The 24,005-nt window shown below is 44.5% G+C and overlaps 1 protein-coding gene across 6 annotated transcripts; it reads left to right on the forward strand.

Annotated features, from left to right (window-relative positions):
- The first annotated feature begins 250 nt into the window (after positions 1–250).
- On the forward strand, positions 251–20,125 carry CNR1 (cannabinoid receptor 1). Of its 6 annotated transcripts, none has more exons than XM_063330008.1 (3): positions 460–576; positions 1,432–1,535; positions 13,537–20,125. In XM_063330008.1, the coding sequence occupies exons 2-3, from the start codon at positions 1,531–1,533 to the stop codon at positions 15,017–15,019; spliced, it is 1,488 nt and encodes a 495-aa protein (XP_063186078.1). In that variant the 5' UTR covers positions 460–576; positions 1,432–1,530; the 3' UTR covers positions 15,020–20,125. The 6 variants fall into 6 exon arrangements, with proteins under 6 accessions (XP_063186075.1, XP_063186078.1, XP_063186079.1 ...); XM_063330009.1 differs by having other exon boundaries at positions 499–576; positions 1,409–1,535; XM_063330006.1 differs by lacking the exon at positions 460–576 and adding an exon at positions 985–1,298 and having other exon boundaries at positions 1,409–1,535.
- Positions 20,126–24,005: the final 3,880 nt, after the last annotated feature.

The raw sequence follows: 24,005 nt of genomic DNA on the forward strand, positions 1-24,005 counted from the left end.
TGTCCCTCCCCCCGGGCGAAGTTTGGCGGCCACCGCCGCCCGTCTCCCCCGGCGCTGCCCGCGTGTGCGGGGCGCCTCCGCCGCTGCCAGGGCCGGGACAAAAGGCACACTGACACGTGATGGGAGACGGGCTTCATAAATGGGACCGGAGAGGGGCGGAAGGCGGGGGGGGGACGCGGCGGCGGCGTGTGCCGGAGCCGCGCCGGGCGCCCGGCGGCTCCCGCGCTGCCTCCCCGCGCCGAAGCGGCGGAGGAGGGCCGGGGGCGGCGGCCTGGGGGGGGTGGGCGGCACATGGAGCGGCGGCGGGGCGGTGGAGCCCGGCGCGCCGCCTGAGCCGGGCGAGCGAGGGCGGCGGTGGTCGGAGAGGAGGCGCCGAGGCGAGGGAAGGGAAGAAGGGGAGGCAGCTGGGGGGGGCGTTTGGAGAGAGAAGTCTCCCACCTCCTCCTTCCCCTCGCCGGCACCGCCTCCTCGGCGCTCCCCAGTGCCGGGGTGCCCGGGCGGGGCGGCGCTCCCGCTCCCTGCCGGGGGTCGGCGCGGCCGGAGCAGGCGGGGGACGCGGCCGGTGCCGTGCGGAGGGTAAGGACGGCGCGGGGCTGGGCCGGGGGGGGGGGGGTGGTGTGTGTGCGGGGAGTGTCCGTGTCCCCGGACGGGGTGTCCGGGGGCCAGGTAGCCGTCGTCCCCCTCAAAGTTTGTTGGCGGCGTTGGGTCCCGGGGGGGGGGGGGGGTGACACCGCCTGCCCCGACGGCGGAGCGGCCGGAGGGGAGGCGGCCGCCGGCGGGAGCATCCCTCCCCGGGATCGGCGCGGCGGAGGGGGGCCCGGCGTGGGGGGGAAGCGCGGGTCTCCCCCCTGCCCCAGGCACGGGAGAGTTGGAGGGTGTCCCGGGGCCAGCCGGTGGCCCCGAGGTGCGTGTTTTGCTGCCGCCATCCCCGGGGCGGAGGACGGGGGTGGGGGGAGCCCGGCAGCGGGCGGGGGTGCGGGAGGCTGGTGGCGTTATGGTGAACACGCGTCTCTTCATTCTTCTGTGCGCGGAGCCGGCAGCCGCCCAGGTCCCCGCAGGACCTTCTCCGACACCCGGGAGGGGAGGGGGGTGCGGGGGGGGTTTTCTCCTCTCGTCCCGACCCACCGGTGACGGTACAGCGGGTGGCACTCCGCCCGGTTTTCCCGTAGCTCTTTTCCTCCCCAAAACTCAACCCCGTTGAGGCTGTGCCCGAAATAAAAGGCGGTTCGTGATTTTGTGCGCAGTGATGTTCCGTTGAAAGATGTCACTTAGGCATCCAGCATCTTCAGAATATCCCAGTAGGTGTTTGGTTGGTTCGTTTGGTTTTGTCTGAAATTCGGAGGTCTTGAGGAGGGGGGAGGGGTGGGAAACAGGAGAAAAAAGAGTGAGCTTTTTAAACTTCACGCAGTGTTTGTCATGTGAAATCTTCAGCTGTTGAGAGATAATTCTGAGTAACCAGATGGGCTTCTTTTAAATGGGCATCTTTTTGTCTCAAAGACGTCTGCAAATCTCCATTGAGAACACCCCTGGATGAGGTATGTACCAAGCCTTTGGTGGGAGAGAGCTCATTACTGTGATTTCACTTTGATTAAGTAAAATGGTGTCAGAAGATGAAGTCCGTAGTTTTCCTTCTTTTTCTAAAATGATCATCAGTGTTATTTTCTGTGTGGCAGCAAATGATCATATTAACAGTTTCGGCGTATGTTTTCTTCTTTCTGAAGATAAAGGGACATATGTAACATAGACCCAGATAGCAAAATACTCTTTTCTTGAGTATCTACAAGTTGTTTGTTGGTTGTTTTTTTTTAAATGTAGCGTGGCTTTTTGAACCTGTTAAAGGTGTAGTAAACGTTCTTTTTTTTTTCCTTAGATGTATCATCTTGTTTTCATTGTTATTGTTCACCTTTTCTTAAAGGAATATAGCATTCTCTGCTGGGGGTGGCATTGCTGTTCACATGTACCAAGATCATGCGAAGGATCAGAGTGATATTTAAAATGATATTTAATAACAAAATGTGCAACATTGCAAAAATTACTTGGGCGTGCTTAATTCTTTTTGGATTACACCTTGTATCAACTGCCAGTGTGGGTTTTCCCTTTTCCAGAAAGGAAAAAAACCCCTGTGACTATAGTAGGAATATTTATTATGCAGGCAGAGTTTATTAAATCAGCTGTAAAAGAAATGAACGTAACATCTTTAAACAGTTTAGAAGATGAATGTGTAATTCGTGATTTGCTTGAGGTTAAAATTAGTTTTGTAGCAACCAGGAACAGCTTTGCTTTATTTTCTGTTGGTCTTTGGAATGAGAGGCAGAACCATTTGAATAAAAACATTTTAAAGCAGAATTGATAAAAGCAATAATTGTTTGACTGAGCCAGCAGGCATCTATTGCCGGGGGAGGGGGGAAAAGTTGGCTAGGTAAAGAAATCGACTGTTTGCTGTGAATTTACCTCATCGACCATTCGGTGACACCTAAACCCACAGTAATCAAATCAAAATACCTACAAAACTCAAGGTGAAGCTGGAAGCAGGTTATAGCATCGTGAGGATGAGCTGGTGGGCGCCTTTGATCCTGGCTGTTGTTCTTTGGTGAATTATGTTGGCTCAGTTGCATAAAGGACCCCATTAAAGGCTTTCATGCTCTGCTGAAGGAATGGCAGGTCTTAGCCAATGCAAGCCTTTCTTTCCCTTTCTCTGTTCACAGGTTTCTGATTGGGCAACAGAAGTTTACAAATGAAATAACTCTTCTTTTTTTTTAAGTCATTTCTGACTTTCAGCCTTTAGTGTGGCTGTCCCAAAATGCTTGCAGACTCTCATGCCACTGGGAATTTTGGTGCTGAATGTGTTACACACTAGAGAGGGAGAGCTGGGATGGCTTTCCTGTCTATTGAGTAGGGGTAGGTACGGAGATTAAGAGGCAAGAGAGAACCCAAACCTATATATTCGCTTAGTATTGCCTAATAATTTTGCAAACACGTTGCCATTCCTGGTTCTGCAGGTCTCACGCACTGTCTTCCATTCACCTGGTTTCTCTACTTCTGCTCGTTTTAAGAGAAATTACTGTAACTTCTCCGATGCAAACTTTGTGACCTCTCTCTAGTCATGCCGCTGGCTACCTAGGCATCCGCAGATTTAATTTTTCTCAACAGTGATTGCTCTTCATTTCTTTGCGGTTGTCTATATTGGCTTTATCTGAGTCTCTTCCTGACGGTAAATGATTTTAGATATGTTTTGCTGCAATTTCCCAAATAGTTTAGGCTATGTAAAATGATGCGTGCTCTACAAAACCACTCATTGACCATTTAAGTGAGAATTTGGATATTTTTCTCTTCTCTAGCAGCAAATTCACACAGTCTGCTGCTGATTTAAAATATGTACTGCAGGCGACCCTAACACTGGGATTTGGCCAAGTTCAAAGCAGCTGTGCAGATGGACACAGAAGACAGAAGGCAGAGGGAAATAGACCCTTTTAATCATAACAAGGCTGCTCTTGTTTTCCTATCTATAGTGGAAATACATGCCAGCCCCTCGTACTTAAAAGCAAGCTTGCAAATGTGCCAGAATAGACAGCGACAGCATTTGTTATTAATGCAAAGTTAAAAATGTGACAACCTGTCTTCTCAGTACTGCTCTTTACATCTCCATTTCTAGACTGACACTGTACTGCTGCAGAAAGTGCACATCTGATTACTGTCGGTGGGATAAGAATTCCTCCCCCCCACCCAGAACTCAGGCTCTTTAAAGTGCGTGGCTTTGTTAATGATCGCTGAAACCAGCCACGACCTGTCCTTTTGAAATGGTTATAATGACTTATAAATCAATTTCTCGTTAGAAAGAACTTTTTTTTTTTCTCCTTTTTCCCAAAGGTGCCATTGTTGCCCATGAAAAATGGTTGGGTTTGCAACATAAGGTTGGAGCACATTTTATTCTGCCGTTTGTGCCTCATGCAGGGGCATTATGGTGATGCACACACCAAGCCCGGTTCTGCCTCTCTCTCTTCAGTACGAACATCCCTTTTTGATGAAGCTACCCACATCCAAATTACAGATAAAATAGATATTTCACTACTGTGTGTGTTAGTATCTAATGTCACCTCTTATACTTCGGCTGGACTGTTGGTGAAACTGGATGTTTTATACGTTTCAGATGTCTTGTTTGTGTAGATCCAGGCTACATGACATCAAATAGTACCTCATCCTGTGTTGACCTGTTTTATGTCAGTTGTATATTCTTAAGAAAGGTGTGTTTACTCACTAAAAAGTACTGAGCAGGAGCAGTTCTGTGGGGAATACTGTCAGTTCCCTTTCAGCCCTCACTGGAGTAATTTTCGTTTTTTTCTGCATTTTAGGAAACCTTTCAAAGTTTGTGCTCAGGGGCTTGAGGGGCTTCCACTGTCCCGTTGTGGTGAATATCATGAAGCAAGCTCGCAGAAATCACTGCTTTTGGGCACCTCTGCTTCTGTTTTAAGCAGTGCAGTACTGGAGTCCTAGCCTACGCATGTACCTGGAAAAATAGGTGGCATAGGTTTAGAGCGTGTATATAGGCACCTATATGTATATATACAGGCAAAATAATTTTTACAGGATCTCAGTGACAGATGTACTCATTTTAGATTCTTGCTTTTCCCCACGAAGGCTGTGTATAAGGGAATACAAAAAGATGCACAGCAGTCATCTTGCCTGTATTTTTTGTACCTACACTTCTAGCTTGTCTGCACCGGCACTGGGAATTTGAGTTTATGTGTGTCAAACACTACTGCAACATTTGTGAGACTTTGCGTAGTTGTTCCTCTAGGCATGTGTATGTGTTTGTGTATGTCTATCTGTAGGTTTATGCATATAAATATCTATATGTATACACATATACACAGAAATAAGAAGTCATAACTCACCCCCCAGTATCTTTTAACTGTTTCTCCAAATCTGATGTAATATTGGTTGGAGTCTCTCTGCAATTTGTTGTTCTGGCTACTTGGATATCAGATTCTACTCTAATTCTTTCTCACTTCTCCTCTTCTCTCCCTCTCTCCTCTTTTTAAAAAAGAAAAGCATCTGCATATTTCGAAGACATGCACCATTGCCAAGCAATCTGGTGTAGTGGCTTAATATGCTGGCAAATAATTTCACAAGTTGTTTGTGTGTGTGAAGGCAGTATATTTGAATATCATTATATTCTGAATGTAGCTATGAAGAGAGTTATCTGAGCTTATTTAAATTTTATGAAAGGCCAGACAGCTCCAGAAATGAAAGAATGTTTTACATTTTTTAATTGGAGTGCATATTTTCATCCTTCGCTAATGCGGATGGTGTGGGACATTGTATTTACCAAAAGCCTTTCTATCCTAGCAGTGCCAATACTTGGTGGCCTAATCACAATTTTTAGGAGAAGCAGACTCCTGAGGACTGAGGCAGAAGGGATGTTGCTTTGCAATGTGTTGCTGACCTTCTGTGCACTGAATCCCTGCCGTCGCCTGTAAATCCCTCTTCCTTTTTCCCCTTTCGGCGCGTTTATCTGCTGTATGGGTCACTCAGTGGCTCCATTTGAGCACTCTTTCTTCCTTTCCACCTCCGAGGTCTGTATGCTGTACTTCATTTTCCTTAAGCAACTGGATTTTTATTAATGTTCCTGGCCAGATTTGCTCAGCTGATCTCTCCCGACTGTCCCGAGCTTGGTCCCATGTGTCAGTGCGGACAGCGCTGTCTTTTTCTGTGACCTTACCAAGGATGGCTTCTCCGAGCCCTTTGTGTCTTCCTTTGCCATTTGAATACAGATCAGAAATGGACTTTCAAAAGAGCAAGTCATCGCCTGCAGAACAGTGGGTCTGTTCTTTCTTTACGGTGAGATCAGAAAATCCCACTAGCTGTATCCTGCAGCTTACGCAGGTGTCTCTGAAGTTCGCATAGCTCAGAAGAGGAGGGAGGTTTTCGCTCGTGAGTTTTCTCCTTCGCCTCATCTGCTTTCCCCAAGCTGATCGCAAAGGGAATTCTTCTCTTTCCCTAAAATCTGCATCCCCTGCCTCCCAGGGGCTCCTTCTGCTTGGGTCTTTCTCTCTTACCTTTCCCCGGTTTGCTCCCGTCTCACCTGGGCACATCCTATTCCCTGGATGAGGACAGCAGTTACCTCTCCTCGCAATCCCCTTCACAACAGTCACTTAACCCACATTACCTTTGCTCTCAGCATCTCCTTGCTGTCTCACAAAGTCTTTGATTAAAACTTGTTCCAGCCACAGTTTGTTGGCGCAGGGAGGAGGGGGCAGACGTGCACTCTGTGCAGTTTATGAGAGTTCTCTCTGGAGCCTGATGTTTTTGCTACCTTTCTGTCTCTAATCCTTACTCTTTTAATAAAGTTCACTAATATTTTCTGCTGCAACAAATTCTTGACCTTTTTTGTTCTGCTCTAGCCGTTACATGGAAGCTGTTTTCTTGGAGTGGTTATATCTTTCTTTTTTTTTTTTTTAACTAATAAATGTTGTTTTCCCTCAGTTTCATCCTCTAGACATTACATTCTTCTGGGAACCTTTAGCATTTAGCATCCAGTGGAGTCTGAGTCTTTTATGTCCTGCTCTGCTCTTTCAAATGACTTCTCTCCCTTCAACTACACGTTGTGTGCTAAGCTGCAATCTCTTCTAGGTACTTCCAGGAGACTGGGTGCTCAGCCCCCATCTCTTTTGCACCTGGCTGGGCTTCTCTGTCTCCATTTAACATTTATGTCAATTCTGCTCAGCAGTAATAAGTGTCTGCACCTTTTGGCATTAGCGAATGGCTAGAAAAGAGGCAGGAAATGAAGCAATTTTTGTTGGAATATTGAAATCCAAGATAAACCCTTGAAAAAGACAAAGTTTGAGAGTTCAAAGTTGACCAGCTTAATGAGTTCCCTTCCATTTTCTTTAAAATATAAATACCATAGCATTGTATCAGACTTTCCGTATTACCTGTTCATTCGGCTTTATTAGGAAATGGCTCCTTAAACTGAAGTTGATTTTAAGCAAATACTGGGTCACTTCTTGCTTCACCGTTTCCCTTTCATCTGAGCCTTTCATACTTCAACAAACCTCATCATTCTTTCCCAAAACTATGTCTTTAAATGAAATAATTAAGATGTATAAAATAAACTGTAAAAGTTGCTAAAATCCCACGTTCATACCATCTTTTTGTTAAGAAAGCCAACCCCTTCTCCCAAAAGCCAGGCAGACCAGGTAGCTGTAGTTTCCCATGAACGTGACCCTGATGGTCCCTTTGCTAGTTTGCGACTTCAGTAATTCGTCTTGTCTCTGACTTGGTAGGAAATGTGTGTGTAGGAGGTTGTATTTCACAAGCTGAGGGGTTTCGAGTGAACTTGGGAGCTTTGGGGGTTTTTCACAGGCAGATGGGGAACTGTCCCTGCTCTTCCCCTGCGGCTGGGTGGGATGTGGGAGACACATCCTTGGTTTGCTTAATTCAGAGAAAGGGCTTCAAGCTAAGCCTCTCACTTCCCAGGCGTGCACTCTGCCTGCTGGAATATCAGTTAGCGCCTTTATTTCTGGATGCTTAACTCTCGATCCAATGTGGAACAACTCAAGCAGTTTAGAGATGGGCAGCAGAACGGAGGGGCTGCCAGCATGCTCATCCAGCTGGCAGGAAAGCAAAATTCGGGTTCCTTCACCTGCAGCAAGCAGAGCAGGACTTCAGCCTTGTTTTTGAACCTCAGAACGCACGTAAGCCCTGGCTGTTTGGGAGATAAGACGCAGCCTCTTTTTCTCTATGCCTGCAAATCACCTGTGCTAGAACTGGTGCATACATCTCACCAAGAAAACTTTGGAGGGAAGAAATTATGTTATTTCTTCTAAAAACAGTATTGGTCACTGATTAACGCTCTGTTTTCCCCATTGTTTTGTTTTTGTTGTTCAGATCGTCAGCTGCTGGATGCTGGGTGGTGTCACATAGGGGTAGTTTGTCCCCAGATTAGAACAATCTGGCCTCTATCCTGCTAGTGTGCAAAGGGTATGTTCATTAACATAAGTAACCATGTAGCTGTGGTTTCTTGCTAATTAAGGCTCAACTTGCCGAAGATATCATCATGTTAGATAAGAACAAGATTTGGTTCAGTATGTGTGCCCTTGTTTACCCCATAGCTGATAGTGCTTTGCTGTAGCTAGAAGATAGCATCCCTCACTTGCTTCTCTCCTAGCGTCAGTGCTCCTTCCCAATCCCTTGCGCGGGGAAAATTCCCGCTGAAGTGAACGCAAGTTTTCCTGAATTAGGAGTGACAGCGTATTTGCCGTTTATAGCCTAGGAGTAGCACAGTGTTGGAGATGGAGTAGTAAAACAGTAAATAGGGTAGGGGTAATGTTGCTTTCACGTTCTCGTCAAGATGGGTTTTTTTCTTGCTCGGTGTTACTGAGTCTTAGAGTGCCATTTCTCAGACTGCACATTTCTTTCTCCAAAGCTTAGAAACCTTGTTCTGTCCTCGAAGCAGTATTGTTCATCGCCATATGGGATAAGGTAATTATTAGCCATATAAATTTTCATTTCATGGGACAGTTCTAATTCCTGGAGGCCAGCAGTTATTATGGTAGATCTCATTTCTCTCACACTTTTTCAGCTGACTACACATGAGTATAAATTACTGCTGTTTCTCCTGCGGCAGTACTTTGTGGACCCTGTTTGGTAGGAGTCCAGTGTACTGGGTGCTATGCAAACTTATTGGAAGATAAAACCATCTGAAGGACTTACAAGCCTTTATAACTTGTTAGCAAGGAAAATGCATTTATATATTTTTGTGCATTCAAAAACTACATTTCAATTATACCTACTTGTCCTTTAGCCTGTTCTTAATTAGCTGTGGGTATCATAGAAGAAATGTATAGACATGGAGATCAAAATATTTTCTAAAATAGAAGCTAGGAAGGTTTGATTGTGGATTTTCCTTTCTTGTTTTTGATTCCTTTTCTTGCCATGTCAACATTTTTGCAGTTATCAGTAGCATCATTGTATTGCTTGTAATTACTTTCTGAGGAAGAACGCAAATATTCACTGTTTCTATTCAGGCTATTAAAATTGCTCTATCAATCATCCTGGTTTGAAAATTTTAATAAATTCAGCCCTTTTTTTAGATAACTATAAAAACTTTCCAGCCCTCCCTCTCCCCCAGAACAGCAGGAGAAGATAGGTGGTAGCATTTTAATGAAGTCATGTTCTTGTTCCCTGAGTGAACTGGTCCTGTGGACCAGCTCGGGGAGGTATAATTCCCTCTGTTGTTACCAACCTTTTTTGCATTATCTATTATATATTTTATCTGAGGGGTCTTTATGTTCGGATAGCATCCAAGCTTCTTTTAAGGCTATATGTAACCACACAGTGGAGGGCAGTAGTAAGACTTGCCCCTTCAACTCTTCACTAATTCTTTTCGCTTTGAGGGCAAAACCTTTCAAAATTGTGTCTTCAACCTTCAGCTGATGTTTAACACCTCATATGTTTTGACCCCCGGTAAAGCAGGCTGGGAAAAAAGGGCTAGGGGAAGTTAAAATCAGGTCTCTGCAGATAGCTAAGTGGTCTGTTTGTAAAAGCCACTCCATCTAGTGGCAGTCCCTTTGCACAGCTGGTCTGGCAGTGCCCATCAACAGCCGCCGGTTGATGGGAGAAGAGTCTAAAATGGTGTTCAGCTATGGGTTTTCTGGTTTTGGTCTTCAAGATAAAAGGTGCTTCAAATTCTTATCAATTGTTTAATCCTTATCCGTAGTCATAATTCATTACTTGCTGTGAATTGCTGCATGCAGTCATGGAAATACACCAAAAATTTTGTGTGCCGGCGTCAGCACGGGCTCTTCCTCATCTTTAATCAATGTTTTGGTTCTTTTTAAAGCCGTTTTAAAATGACTGAGGTAGTAAGAGTTCATTTTAGGAAGGGACGAAGCTGAGAGCTTTGGAGACTCAAAGGCTCTGTTGGAAGAGTGGCTTTCGGCAGGGCAGGGAGGCTCTCCCTTGGAAGAACAGGGAGGTTCTCCCTCACTGCCACCCTGCCCACGAGGGAACCTTGCTGTGGCACAGAGCCATCACCCCAGCCCCGTCCAGAGAGGAGGGATCTGTGCAGGGGACCCTTGTCCGCTAGACAGGCTGTGAGAAGATCTAGAGTATTTCATGTAGAGATCTTAATGGGTCTCGGGCAATATGGGTTTGGGTTGCGTTGAAGCCAACTGCAAAGAGCAGTGTGGCCACGTGGAGTGGGGTGTCCCGTTCTCATGGCCAGTGCCTCCTCGCCGTGCCAGGTTCAGACAGAAGAGCTCAGAGCTGAAATTTGTGCGCCACTGGCATGTCCACCTGACCAAACGAAAAGACCGGGAACCAGACCACTGCTTCTGCCATCAGCTTTTCGGTCGATGTCAAATCATGCAACACCTCAGACTGTGTCATGGACTCTTTTGATAACCTCAGTGCCAAAGACCTCCAGTCTTGTTTTCACTAGGCAGCCGTGGAAAACCTTGCTGATCGCTTCAGTGGATTTCAGTATTGTAGCTTATGCTGGGGCAAGCTACTATCTAAATTAAAATAAACGAAATTCCAGTAAAGCGCAATTCCAGATCAGGCAAATGGCTGTTTTACTGCAACTTTAATAAAAATCAACTGCTACTTGAATAGGTGCATGCACACATACTGCTAGAAATTTCCAATTATGATATTCCCAGCAGCAAACAAAAACAAAATTAATGTCAGCTGCATCCCCCAAAGCCTAAACTACACCACTAATGAACTCCCAAGTACTCTCAAAGAAAACTCTCTTTGCAGAGACAATAAGGTGGAAATTACTGTAATAATCTCAATGTAAAAATACAGAGGAAAAAAAAATCATTGAAATTCAGAGTAAGACTTGCCTCTCCTGATCCCATTAACCATGTTGTTAGCATAGCATATGCATGCATAGTGATATTGTCACATAACTCACTGCCACCTTCAAAAGAGCACGCAAGAATTCATGTTCTTTCATTTGTATTTCAAACAAAGGTAGAGGTTGCACGGTGGCTTCACCTTATTCTGAGGAAGTCTATACTTAACACGACTCCAGCAGCGACTAGCTACCTCATAACAATTTGTTTGTCTGTCTAGCAGAAGTGCTCAGTTGCATACAATTTTTGAAGCTTTACTCAAACATAATCTTCTCAACATGAGGCTGTGGCTTTAATCATTAAAATGGTTGTCTTTCTTCTGTCAGCAATAAGCCGAAATAACAGAGAATACCAAAGCCATCTTTATATGTTTGTAGAACTATTTAATTTATTTAAATTTTCGGGGTAGTTTTTCAAGTGAATAACACATTCTTCACCTCTGGTTTTAAACTGATGTTATATTGCCAAGTTTAAAGTTGCCAGATTTCACCTGAAACAGATTTGTCAGTTGTCAGCAGGGTCATCTTTGCAACATGTAACATCTGCACATTCTACTAGGAATAGCTGTAAAGCACCTTCTGAAAGAAAAGTACCTGACGCATTAGATTATTGCTGTTCATTTTTAACGTGTGCTTCAGTGACATTGCCTTCCCTCGCTGCTCAAACTCTCAAAATTAAATTCATTAATACATTTTAAGATTGTCTGTCTAATAATTATGTTGTTATTTGCTGAGCAAGGTTCTCTGCAAAAGCTGAGACAGCAAGTGTCTGTGCCGTGTCTTAGACCTAAAGGGTTGTTTATACTCCTCGGTTGCAGCACCGGAGTTGCAGTGTCTTTTGGAGGTCTATGTCCGTATATTTCCTTTGTCACTCAATGTCCAGGCCTGCTGAATCAAATGGAAAACTTTGAACTCTGGAAGAAGTCTTGAGTGTTCAGGTGCCACGTGTAAGTGTAGTATAAATATGTCATCAGCCAAATGATTTCTGCTGCTTTTGGAAATGCTGATTTCTTCTGGTTTCAAGTATTGGCATTGTAGAGAGGAATCCTTTTCTTCTTTCTTTTAGTTTTCATGGGAAAACTGAGCTGTGGTACCTACTGTGCAGGTCTCCTCTTTAGGAGTTGGGGTGATCAGTACGCTGGATTTTGGCAGATAATCTCTCATGGCTTTTCTGGCCGTTTATTGTCAGTTGTGCAAAGTGAACAGGTCGAGTCAGTACAAGCATCTGGTATTTCTTGGGTGTCAGAAACAATTTCCTCTGTTCTAAAAGCATGAAAAAGCTCAGTTTTGCTCCTGTTGCGGTTGTAGTCATCTAGATGTCCCATAGCAGATGCAGAATAACCGTACGACACCAAACAATGATTTTGGCTCTTATTTACATTCACACCACTCTCTGCCACTCCAGCAGTGCAAAGGGGCCCTAAAGCAGCTGTTCAGTGCATGTTCAAGGCGTGTTATATGGGCAAAGTGATATAAAGGAGCACAGCATAAGAAGAGCTATAAGACCTGTTTTATGTGTTGATGCATGTAAGATGCTCAGATGCTGGTGAGGCTGCTCTTCCAAGGATACCATGACCAGGAGTTACACCCTGCAATTAATCACCATCCACGAGCAAAAGCTGGGCATGACGGGACTCAGAGACCACTGGCTACCTGGGGACCGCTGCTGGGCTCCCCATTTCTGAGGGGACAGAATGTTTTTGAGGTTGTCTCCAATGTGACAAGTTACATTTCCGTGCTTCTCACAGGAGCAGTGGCTCCTGGTCCCTTTTGCTTGAAGTTTTGGTCAGAGCTGCACCCTGACCCAAACTTAGTGCCATTTTTTTCTAGGCAAGCATGAACTGCCCTGATTGAGGCTTCTGATCTACGAAGAACGCATCACCGATGTGCTCACTGATTGATTTAGCAGTGCCGGTCACCTTTCCTGAAACTGCAGATAGGGCTGTGTAACAACCCACCTCTCCCATAGCGGCCAAACATCCCAGTTGCCTTGGTTTTCTTAGCAGAAGAAAAGAATAGAGTAATGAAGCTGCATCCAGATTCCTATATTTGTAGATGAAACACCTTGCTAATGAATTTGCAATAACAAATTCAGATGTTAGTAGGCCTTGGATTGCTGTAACAGAGTAATGTGAATATACAGGCATACTGGGTGAACTGTGAAACTTAGAGTGCATGGCTCTTTCCTCGTTCCCTCTCTCTCGTCAGGTTTTCAAAACCCTCGGTGCCTTTTGAAAGAAAAGCAATGAAGGTGATGATTCAGTTTAATGTTGCTCCTACAGTGGCACTTGGTATTATCTCAATGAAGCAAGCCCAAGGAATATTGGTCTGCAAGGTACTTTGCAATCAGAAGCCAAGTTCAGATCTAGAGAAAGATATCTTTCTGGTGGAGCGGCTCGGAAGGCTTTGATGAGAAACGAAAATTACTTTCCTATCAAATACTCAATTCCCCACGCCTCTGGTTTTCGCATTACTTCTTAGTGTAATTCAGTTTTAGTGAAATCCAGGTGATTTCTTTCTAAGTGCTCAACTCGCCCTGGTTCCCGCAGGTGGCAAAGGCTAGACCTGCACCAAATACAAGAGAAAGGTTGATTTTGTTTGACACAGTTCAACTTAGTTGTTTGTGGAGTTTGTCTCCCTGTTTATCTTAATGAAGTCTGATCTTTTTTCCCTTCTAGGATTTCCTCCGATGCATTTTTCCCTCCCCCAAGTCTCTCTGAAACCAACAGGACTGGGGTTATGAAGTCAATCCTAGATGGCCTCGCAGATACAACTTTCCGAACAATCACAACAGATCTCCTGTACGTGGGTTCCAACGATATCCAGTACGAAGACATGAAGGGCGACATGGCATCCAAGCTGGGATACTACCCCCAGAAGTTTCCTCTCTCTTCCTTCAGGGGTGATCCTTTCCAAGAAAAAATGACTGCAGGAGATGATCCCCTGTTGAGCATTATTCCCTCAGATCAGGTCAACATCACAGAGTTTTACAACAAGTCCCTGTCCACGTTTAAGGATAATGAGGAGAACATACAGTGTGGGGAGAACTTCATGGATATGGAGTGCTTTATGATCCTGAATCCCAGCCAACAGCTGGCCATCGCCGTGCTGTCGCTCACCCTGGGTACCTTCACGGTCCTAGAGAACCTCCTTGTCCTGTGCGTCATCCTCCACTCCCGAAGCCTGCGGTGTAGACCCTCCTACCATTTCATCGGCAGCCTGGCTGTGGCCGACCTCCTGGGCAGCGTGATTTTTGTCTACAGTTTTGTGGATTTCCATGTTTTCCACCGGAAGGACAGCCCCAACGTCTTCTTGTTCAAACTGGGTGGAGTTACAGCCTCCTTCACCGCCTCCGTAGGTAGCCTTTTCCTCACGGCAATAGACCGATACATATCTATACACAGGCCACTAGCCTACAAAAGGATTGTTACCCGACCAAAGGCTGTCGTAGCGTTTTGTGTGATGTGGACCATCGCTATTGTAATAGCCGTTCTTCCTCTGCTCGGCTGGAACTGCAAAAAGCTCAACTCCGTTTGTTCGGACATATTCCCTCTCATTGACGAGACGTACCTGATGTTCTGGATCGGGGTCACCAGTGTCCTCTTGCTGTTCATTGTCTATGCCTACATGTACATACTGTGGAAGGCTCACAGCCACGCTGTTCGCATGATTCAGCGGGGCACGCAGAAAAGCATAATCATTCAGTCTACAGAGGATGGTAAGGTACAGATCACTAGGCCTGACCAAACTCGTATGGACATCAGGTTAGCCAAAACCTTGGTCCTTATCCTAGTCGTTTTAATCATATGCTGGGGCCCTCTCCTCGCCATCATGGTGTACGATGTCTTTGGGAAAATGAACAAGCTCATCAAGACTGTCTTTGCCTTCTGTAGCATGCTCTGTTTGCTGAATTCGACAGTGAATCCCATCATCTACGCTCTGAGGAGCAAGGACTTGCGACACGCCTTCCGCAGCATGTTCCCCACCTGCGAAGGAACCGCGCAGCCCCTCGATAACAGCATGGAGTCTGACTGCCAGCACAAACACGCCAACAACGCGGGGAATGTGCACAGGGCTGCCGAGAGCTGCATTAAGAGCACAGTTAAGATTGCCAAAGTTACCATGTCTGTCTCCACAGACACGACTGCTGAAGCGTTGTAAGGCAGAGACTTCTCAGCGTTGTGAGAAAAAGGAGTTAGTTTGAAAAAATAATATATTAAAAAAAAAAATCAACAACAGAGAAAACCAAACCCATGGCTTAACGTGTTTGTACCCTCCTGTAATATTTTTTTGGTCTGTCATTGTAAGCTGAGCAATGATTGTGTTAAGAGCATTACCATCAGCCACTTCTTCAGGTTTTACAATTAGGGATTCAAGCTAAATTTTCAAAAGTTTTTTTTCTTAAAAAGTGTTTACTGAATAATGATAAGTTTCCTGAAAGAGCACAGAGAAAATACCAGGTTAGCAGCGGTTCCTTTCGGGGGTGTGAAGAAAAATTGTGAAACCTAATTGAAAACTAATGCATCCTAAACCAATACCATCAAATAAGAAAAAAAGCCTTGTAATCATGCTGTTCATTTCAATGTGAAATGTATTTCATGTCTGTAAGTAGTAGGAGTTTTTGATTTTTTCCAAAAGCGGCAGTGCTGAGTTCTAGAGGTTTTGTAAAACGTGTCGTGTCCCGTGAATTGTATGCTGTTTTATTATGTGTTCTTGATATTTGTCTGATTAAACAAAGTGATAAGGTAGACTTCCGTGGAAATAATGTGAAACGTGATATGTAAACCCCATTGAAAACACTTACTGTATTTGAAGAATTCCTATGAGCTATTTTGGAAATTTTACACTTTTGGTGGTCTTCTGTGGACTTAGGGGAGAGGCTTTGTGTTCTTCTACTAAAATTATTTCCCCACTACCTTTTACTTTCACATGCATACGAGAGTAACAGCAACAAAGGAATAGAGGAGGAATGTAAGAGAGGAATGCACTGGTTCAGACTTTTAAAATACCACTGCGTTTATACAGGAGGACGCTTATGGTTGTACAGACTATCGCCCTGCCCTTGGGCGTTGCGTGAATACGAACACTGAAAAGCGAAGGTCCCGGATATTGCCTCCTTTAACAGGCAACTGGTTTTAAGCCACGTGCTGGTGCTGGACCACTGAAGACAGCATGTGTCAGACTTCAATGTGCGATGTTATCACTGTGCAGTCGATGTATACTTGAAGTGTGTCGCATTCCTGTATCCCAGGTTTAAGCAGATTCAGAGCCTGAGATGCCAAACTCCCGTCTTCACTAAAAGAGGAGGAAATATTGTCAGACTTAGACATTTTCTTATTGTGTGAGCGTGTATATAAGTAAATATCTATGTGTGTGTACGTGTGTGTGCGTGTGCGTGTGCGTGTATGTAAGTATACTAATCAGTGTGAGTCATGGTAGCATAGCTAAGATAGGACACTATGACCAAATGTAAACTGTATTTCTTGTTGCACGCTTTGCACACGAATTCTGTTTCTAAAATTGAGTTCTTCCAACTGGCTACTGATGAAAGTACCGTATTAAGAACATCCCGGTCCACTCTGAGAGGTGTCGCCCTGTGCTAGAGAAAGCAACCTATCAGCTGTACTTGAGAATAAGGGGAAACAAGAGGCAGAGCATGGCGCGAGCCCCCACTGGCAACTGCAGGGGCTGTCGATGCTGTTCCTGAAAACTGAGAAAGCCAGAAATAAATTATAGTTTGTTTTTAAGGCCGTCAGTATTCAAATCTGATTGCTTGAAATGAGGTGAGTCTTGCTGTGAAACCAGGATACAGATGAGAAGGTTTGACTCTTACCAGCTTCAAGGAAGAAGTTCCTGAAGGAAAATGGCACCTCTGGTTCCCTGGTGGGATTGTTTCTGCGGCCTGGGACTTCCGCAAGGAGCGTGTTACCAGATAGTCTTTGAGGAGGGTATTCTGTAATTCCGTTCTGAATAAGAAGGTATGGGGTCCTCTTTTCTGCTGCCTTGCTTTTTTAGACCGTTTCCTCGCCCTTGGTCTGGCTGGTTTCTGCCAAAACAGCTGCAAAGGCAGCTTGGCCCGTTAGCTGCCTGACGCTCGCCACAAGAGGGGCGACTGCTTCCATGGCTGCAGGCGAGTGGAGCCAGCTCCATGCTGCCCATCCTTGGGGTTGCGTAGGGAAAGAGAGGGGGTCTCTGGCCGCCATGGTGTCCCCATGGCATTTCTGGTAACCTCAGTGCAGGCCAGAGGAGCCGGTAGTGCAAACGGCCCAGCCGATGTCAGGCAGTGGCTCTGCGGGGGCATCAATGGCTCCGAGTTCAGGCTTGGTGAGGGGGCGGCACATTTTAAAGGTCTCATGAGGCGAGGTGCTGAGCAGCAGCTGGAAGACACCGGGGTACTTTCCTCCTCCACCCATCCTCCCCTGCAGCTTGCCTGGGTGGTAGGACAGGGCACCATGCTCTCCATGGTGGGCCGAAACTGGCAGATTGCAGCGGATTCCCGGAGGACATGGAAGTCCTCCTTCTGAAGGATCTTCCTCGTAGCTAGTCTGTCCAAAAGCAGTCCTCTTGGGGGAGGTGAGGGGGGGGGAAGACCATTTGAAGTGTAGAGGTGTTTTAAGAGCCATTTTTGAAACTGTCTTCTTGTGAATTAAATGCAAACTTCGTGGACTTTCGTTGTGCATTCAAGTTCTAAATTTTACATGATAAATCATGGGACAATGGGGCTGTCTTGGCACTTAACTTGGTGCTTACTGATATAATAAGAAATAGCATCCTGTGAAACGTTACTGTCTGTCATCAGTATCTTCATTTGCATAATGAGTTTTTCTAAAGCTCTGGGAACTGTGTCGGTTCACTTAGAACCATTTATTAAAGAGGTGGCAACAATTTCCCTACCCGTTGCGCACTAAGTAGAACTACTCTTTCATTAGAAAAAAAACTGCTGCCGTTCCAAGATAAGCTGTACTTAAAACTTCAGCTTTAGGTATTCCTAATTTGCAGTTGCCTACCTTCACTTAGCGATAGCACAGCCAAATGATACTGTGTTCCACGGCCACCCACACCGTCATCATCAACCAAGCAACGATAGTTACATACACGTACCAACTCCAAGTGTCGCGTACCTACTGAGAAGGCCATCTGTGTCACATGTGTGCAGAGTTAAGATTCTCAACAGTCTAATTGTATATGTGTATAATATAATCTCCTCAATGCTGTGCAATCACTACCCACATCTTCTTGCACTGGCCTTTCGATGAAAACTTTAGTGTGTCTATTATGAGATAGACAGCACATTTCACCTGCTGTTATTGGGCTGAATGTACGTAAATAAGTGAAAAATTAAAAAAAGTCATCTGTACAAGCAGTGGCCTAAAAAGTCTGTAATTGTAGACTAGGACAATTGTTGAAGTTGCTGTGACATCTCAAATACTACCTTTGAATAAACTGTTTACAGGGTCTCTTGGGATGCTGTTTCATAGTGAAAGGAAAATCTTTCCTTGTGATAATATGAGGTAAAGAAATTGGATTACCTGAGCTTTTTATTTCCAGTGTTTTCAAAGTGGAGAACATAACTCTTTATTGTCTGTAAATCTAACATTATTACTTCCTCTTAGAAGAATATTGTATCATTAGATGTTTGTTTGAGCTGGTAACATCCTTGCAACTGCTGCAATATTTTTCATTAGCGACCTGTATAATAGTTTGTACACAAGTACTGTTCAGATTGTCATGAAAAGTAGCTTTGACCATTTACCTACCAGTAGCAGAATAGTATTTCTGTAAGATTTCCAGTGTATTCCTACCATATCATATTTTATTTCTATAATGTAATTAAACTGTTATTTATTCAAGGAGAAAAAGTATTCCTCTACTTTTTTGTTTTCCAAATTTTGAGATAACTGAGGAAGCCACGTGATGGTGCTGCCTCATCCCACAATCTGGTACTCTACGTTTTGTTTATAAGTTTGTCTGTCAGATTCTGAAACAACTGCTTAAACAACTTGACAACAGGTTGTCAAGCTTTGTGGGTTTTAATTGTACGTTGATATGTTTGGAGGAGGTAGATTATATATTTTATATTTGTGTATTCAGCACTATGGAGACAAGAGAGAAATGACATAGTTAAAACTGAATCTCCTGTTTCATTATGTAGGCAATTTCCCCTTTCCTCTGTATTAGCCAAAATGCAATAAATCTCTTTTGCCTTCCTCAGATGCATATGTTTGCACAGAGATGTCACATTAAGACAAACACATATACTTCAGAAAAACAAAACACAAAAGAGCAGAAGAAAGGAATACAAACTAAAATAGTGCTGTCAACAGCAAAAATGACCTAAATTATGGTGGTTGCAAATGTAATCAAAGACATGAGATGAACAAAAAGTTAGTCTAGTTTTGGCCAGTGGCAGCAGGGGCAGAGTTGTGGGTGTAGGGGTGGGGGTGATGAAGTGGTCCAACAGGGATGCACAAAAGCCGTGCAGGGAGAGCAAGCTCAGCCATGCCACTGCCACTAAAGTGCTCTCACTGCTGTTCATCCACAATTGAAAGGAAGGGTTGAAAAAAATTACAATCTATTTGTGGTCCCACACGCCCCATCTGAAGCCCAATGAATGCTGTAGAAAGGTCCCTGCCCGTTTCAAAGGATCAGTTTTCCATATGACTTAATCTCAGATTCATGTTACTTGGGCAATTTTCCTTCTCCACATTTGTGAATTGAAAACATTGGAGGTCCTTAGGGGACGAAGTGAGCGTGTCCTGGGGCCTTGGATCATGGTTGTGCCACAATATTTGTATTTTTAAAAATTAGGTCATTGAAGAATTGAGAAAGTCTTGGCAAAACAAAAGCAACTAGAAATGAAATATTAGTTCTTAATCTTTAACTCCATACTACATTTAAATGAAGAAGCCTGAATATTTCTGCTGAAAGCTGTCACTTCCAAAGCAGCCAGGAGACAATTCCCACAGTATTTGCATGCTCACTAGAAAATACGGGCTATACTGCCACAAACCGACAGTTCCTCTTGACAGTAACACCTGACTGTATTTGTAAGTCCCTTCTAGACAACACAAGAGGAAATAATGACAACTTTCCAAGCAACTGCTTTCCCATGCTATACTAGCTCAGGAAGCGTGCGGGCAAATATACTGTCATCGTTTCAGCCTTTCACATTAACATCCATTATTGTTTCTGCTCTTCTGACAGTTGTTTTAAGAAGTCACAATATCATCATGCACGCACATCGTCAATAAAACATCTGCATTTCGTTGTGGTGGTGTTTTTTTTTTTTAAATGTTTTTTCTTCGGTGAAAGTCCAGCTTTACCTTGATTTAAAAACTAAATCATGGTATCTGGGAACAGAGTCTAAAAGAAGAGGAAAAAATCATTTTGCCTGTGTTTAACAAAGCTGGCGGGGGGGTGTTATTTGACAGTTCAGAATACATGTCTTCCTCCATTCTGCCTTTGTCCATTGATCTTTATAGGTAATGGATATAAAGAGTTTTCTTTAAATAGCAGCACAATGTATGAAGCACATGATTGCCTTTAACAGGGCTCCTTAATACGAACACTCATCTAATACTAATCTTTAAAACTCAGTTAGGAGAAAAAGCGATAATAAGCCCAAGGTAATCTTAATGACTAGGTATGACATGCCCTCGTATTGCTTTCCAATAAATCATCTTTGGTATTCAGAGCAGCACTGAGTTTAATGTTAAAGCGTATTAAGGTATGGGATCCTGGCTCAATGAAGTCACTAAGAATTTTTTATGGACTTCAGCAGAAATGATATCTCACCCCAGATTTTCAAACTATGAATCTGCATTTGGAAAGTGCAATTTTATATTCCATTGGATTTGCATTTGCACTGACATTAAAACAAAGATGAGACAGAATAAATAACAGCCTCTATATTCATTGGTTGTTGGGTTTTTTTTAACCTCTAACATAATCTATTTTGAATTCCGGTGGGTCAATGCAGAATCATAAAGTCTGGCAGGAGTTCAATGGACTTGTCATGGGAGTGAAGCAATTTATTTATCCATATGTGTGCAGATGGGGTAGAGAACATCATGAACAAAACTGCTCTCAGTAATGCTGACAGAGTCGCTTCCTGACTGCTTGCACTGATGCTGTTTTGATGCTGCTGTCTTTCCTTCCCTCCATATATATACATATATAGGTGTGCATGGTGAAAATGGGCCAAGATTTTGATCTTTCCCCAAAATAAAGAAGTATCTCTACATGTAGTAGTAGTAGTAGTAGTGGTAATAATAATAAATAAAAATAATAATAATGTGAAACAACTTCACAGACACTGATTTCATGAAGGGGAAACCTTTTCTGTCATTCGTAGCCATATCTGGATGGATCCAGCCCAACCATTGCTATCTGAACTATTTCTTCTTTTTCCCCATGGATCTCATTGAAAGTCCCTCGAGGGCTCAGCACCACAGGGATACCCCACCTTCCACCGAGATGAAGAGAGGGAGAAGGGAAGGGAGCTGGAAACTCCCTGGTTCTTGCTTGTGGCAGTCTGTTCCTGGAGCCACTGTGTGCGTAATGCTGCGAGGGTCTCTGGGGACTCCCCCACGGTGCCCCTGTCCTCCAGGGCAGGGGTTTGCGGTTGCTGTAACCTGGCCAGGAGCAGAAACCTCATCAAGAGAGGTGAAGAATAATCATCTCTGCTTGAAACTCTGAAAAGAAAGGATTTGAGACGTAGCAGGGTAATGATGCAGAGGTGGGGACCTGCTATGCGTCATTTCTTAGTTACGGAACAAGGATTAGGGGTATCATTTTAATAGAGGAACGTGGGGAATTATAAAGGCTATGGATCCATCCAGTAAACACTCCTCCCAAACCCTCACGAGGGTAATAATAAATCCTGTAAGGCCTTTCATCAGCAGCCTGGGAAAAAAAATATAATTATTATCTCTGCATTAACTTGTAACCTAATTCAAAGTCATTTTTAAATTATACACCTACCTGCTACCAATGCAGTCTGAGTAGGCAAAATTAATAACAGGCATGCTCAGTAAATCCAAGGTTTAAAGCTTTAGCTAGAATGTCTAGTTAATGTCTAAATTGAGTAATACTACCGGTCATGAGAATTACATTTATCTGCCTCCTTATCTTTTCCTATTTATTTGAGGGTTTTTATTTATTCTTATTATAGCACTAGCAAAACCTGACAGCTCTGGCAGAGCCTGCGGCCGGTGGTGACGCTGAGCTGCCTGCAGCAGCGGGGCCAGGGCGCCCGGGCACTGCAAAATGCTGATCTGGACAAGGAGGCGAAGAGAGAGGATTTGCCACTTCATAGGAAGCCTAGTAGGAGATGAGAAAAGAGCAAAGCCTTCCAGGGCACAGCTCCTTCCCCAGGCACGTCCTACATCCCCTTTCAGCTGCATGGACACTGCCGCAGGGGGAGGAAAGCTTCAGGTTCAACCCCCCCCACTCCCACCTTGGCAGCTGATGATGGGCTCCTTGGCCAGGGACACGGCCGAAATTGTTGCAGCCAAGGGTTAGTGCCCATGGGGAGGCACTTGCAAACGGAGCTGGTTCCTTCCTGCCTGTGCTTCATCAGCCCTGAGTGTGGATTGTACATAGCTTGCATGGCTGCTTTTTTACCCTGAATTGTTCTTTAAGAAAAGCTCCCACTTCCAGCTTTGGTGTTTCTCCCTCAGGATCCCGGAGCTGACCGAAACGTGGCTATGTGCAGATGATAAAAAAACCCACAGGTATACAGTCCCTGTAGATGACAGGAAGAGTAGCTTAACAGCAAAATGTCATAAAAGACTCAAAGAAGACCACGTTATCCACCTACAAATGGGGCATTTAGCCCAAATAGTTTTCTATGCAAGCGATACCTGCGGGTAAACCATTTAACCTCATTTTCCCCTGGGAAAGCTGAAGATCTAGTTTAGCTGAGTTAAAAGGTTGAATTGTCTCACTCAATGGCAATGCGGGCAGCAGTTGCATCTGGTGCTGGAAAGGACCACTCCTATAGTGACCGACAGCTGACCTCCTAAACAGATATCTAACCTGAGACCTTTTGGGTTCTCTCATTGAAGACATTCGGCCCTGATTTGCAGTGAGAGTGTCCATCATTTCATTTCTTCATTTCATCCCATTCAAAATACCGCTGGGGCCTGCAGATGCTTTATTTTATTATTGCAAACATGATGAAGCTACTGGCTATCATAAGAAAGGACAGAGGGGGCCTTCAGGCTCAGTGCCACTCTATTCTTATGCTTTTGCTCTTTGCCCTTTCTTGCTGATTACGTGAGGTATTTAAATAGTTGTTTGGGATCTAATCTTAGCTACTGTGTCAGCTGGCCCCTGCTGGGGCTTAAATCCTTCTGCTGACTATGAAAGTGTAGAGTGAAGTCTCAAAAAGGAACAGAGAGAGAACTCTAGAGAGCAGAGTGTGGAGGTGGAAATGAACAGGAAAGAGTTTCTTGTAGGAAAGTGAACAATGGCAAGGCATGAGAACATGGGCTGATGCACATTTTCTGTGGTCCCTTGCCCTCTGGCAGTTTGTTCCTTCTCCCCTCTGTGCTGCCTCCTCCATAGTGCCAACACAAGCGCTTGCACGGCTGCCTGGTGAGTCAGATCCAGCTGAAATGATCCAGCTAAAAAATAATATTTTTTTTTTCTTTTTTGGACATATTATGCCTGACAGATCATTTCCAGACTTCATGACCTGGGTTTCAGAGCTGGGAACTGGCGCAGGATTTGTCACACGGGCAGCTCAACAGCTCCATCAAACCAGGTTCCTGCTGTGCCAAGCGCGTAATGGGACTTTCAGGGTCGTCTTGTTCATTGTCGGAACAGTCTAAAAGTGTTCTGCACTTCCAAACAGAAGCGCTGAGGGAAACTTGGGTTTCAGAGCACATTGAAGCACGAAAACTGCAGGGCCTGCATCTATGTCCTTCAAAGGCAAAGTCCTCACCAGAGCTAAGAAAACTCCCCCCATTCCAGTGCCAATGACTTTGCTGGCATAAACACATTTATTTTTTTTCCAGCAACAAAAATAACCATTGGGTTGGAAAATTCCCTTTGCCTTTTCTTTTTCTTGAAAGATACCTATACTCCTGTTGAGTCTTTGGAAATGCCCGTGCTCAGGTGGATGAGCAGAACATGCAAGTCA

Source organism: Chroicocephalus ridibundus, chromosome 3 (assembly GCF_963924245.1).
Source record: "Chroicocephalus ridibundus chromosome 3, bChrRid1.1, whole genome shotgun sequence".
NCBI lineage: Eukaryota > Metazoa > Chordata > Aves > Charadriiformes > Laridae > Chroicocephalus > Chroicocephalus ridibundus.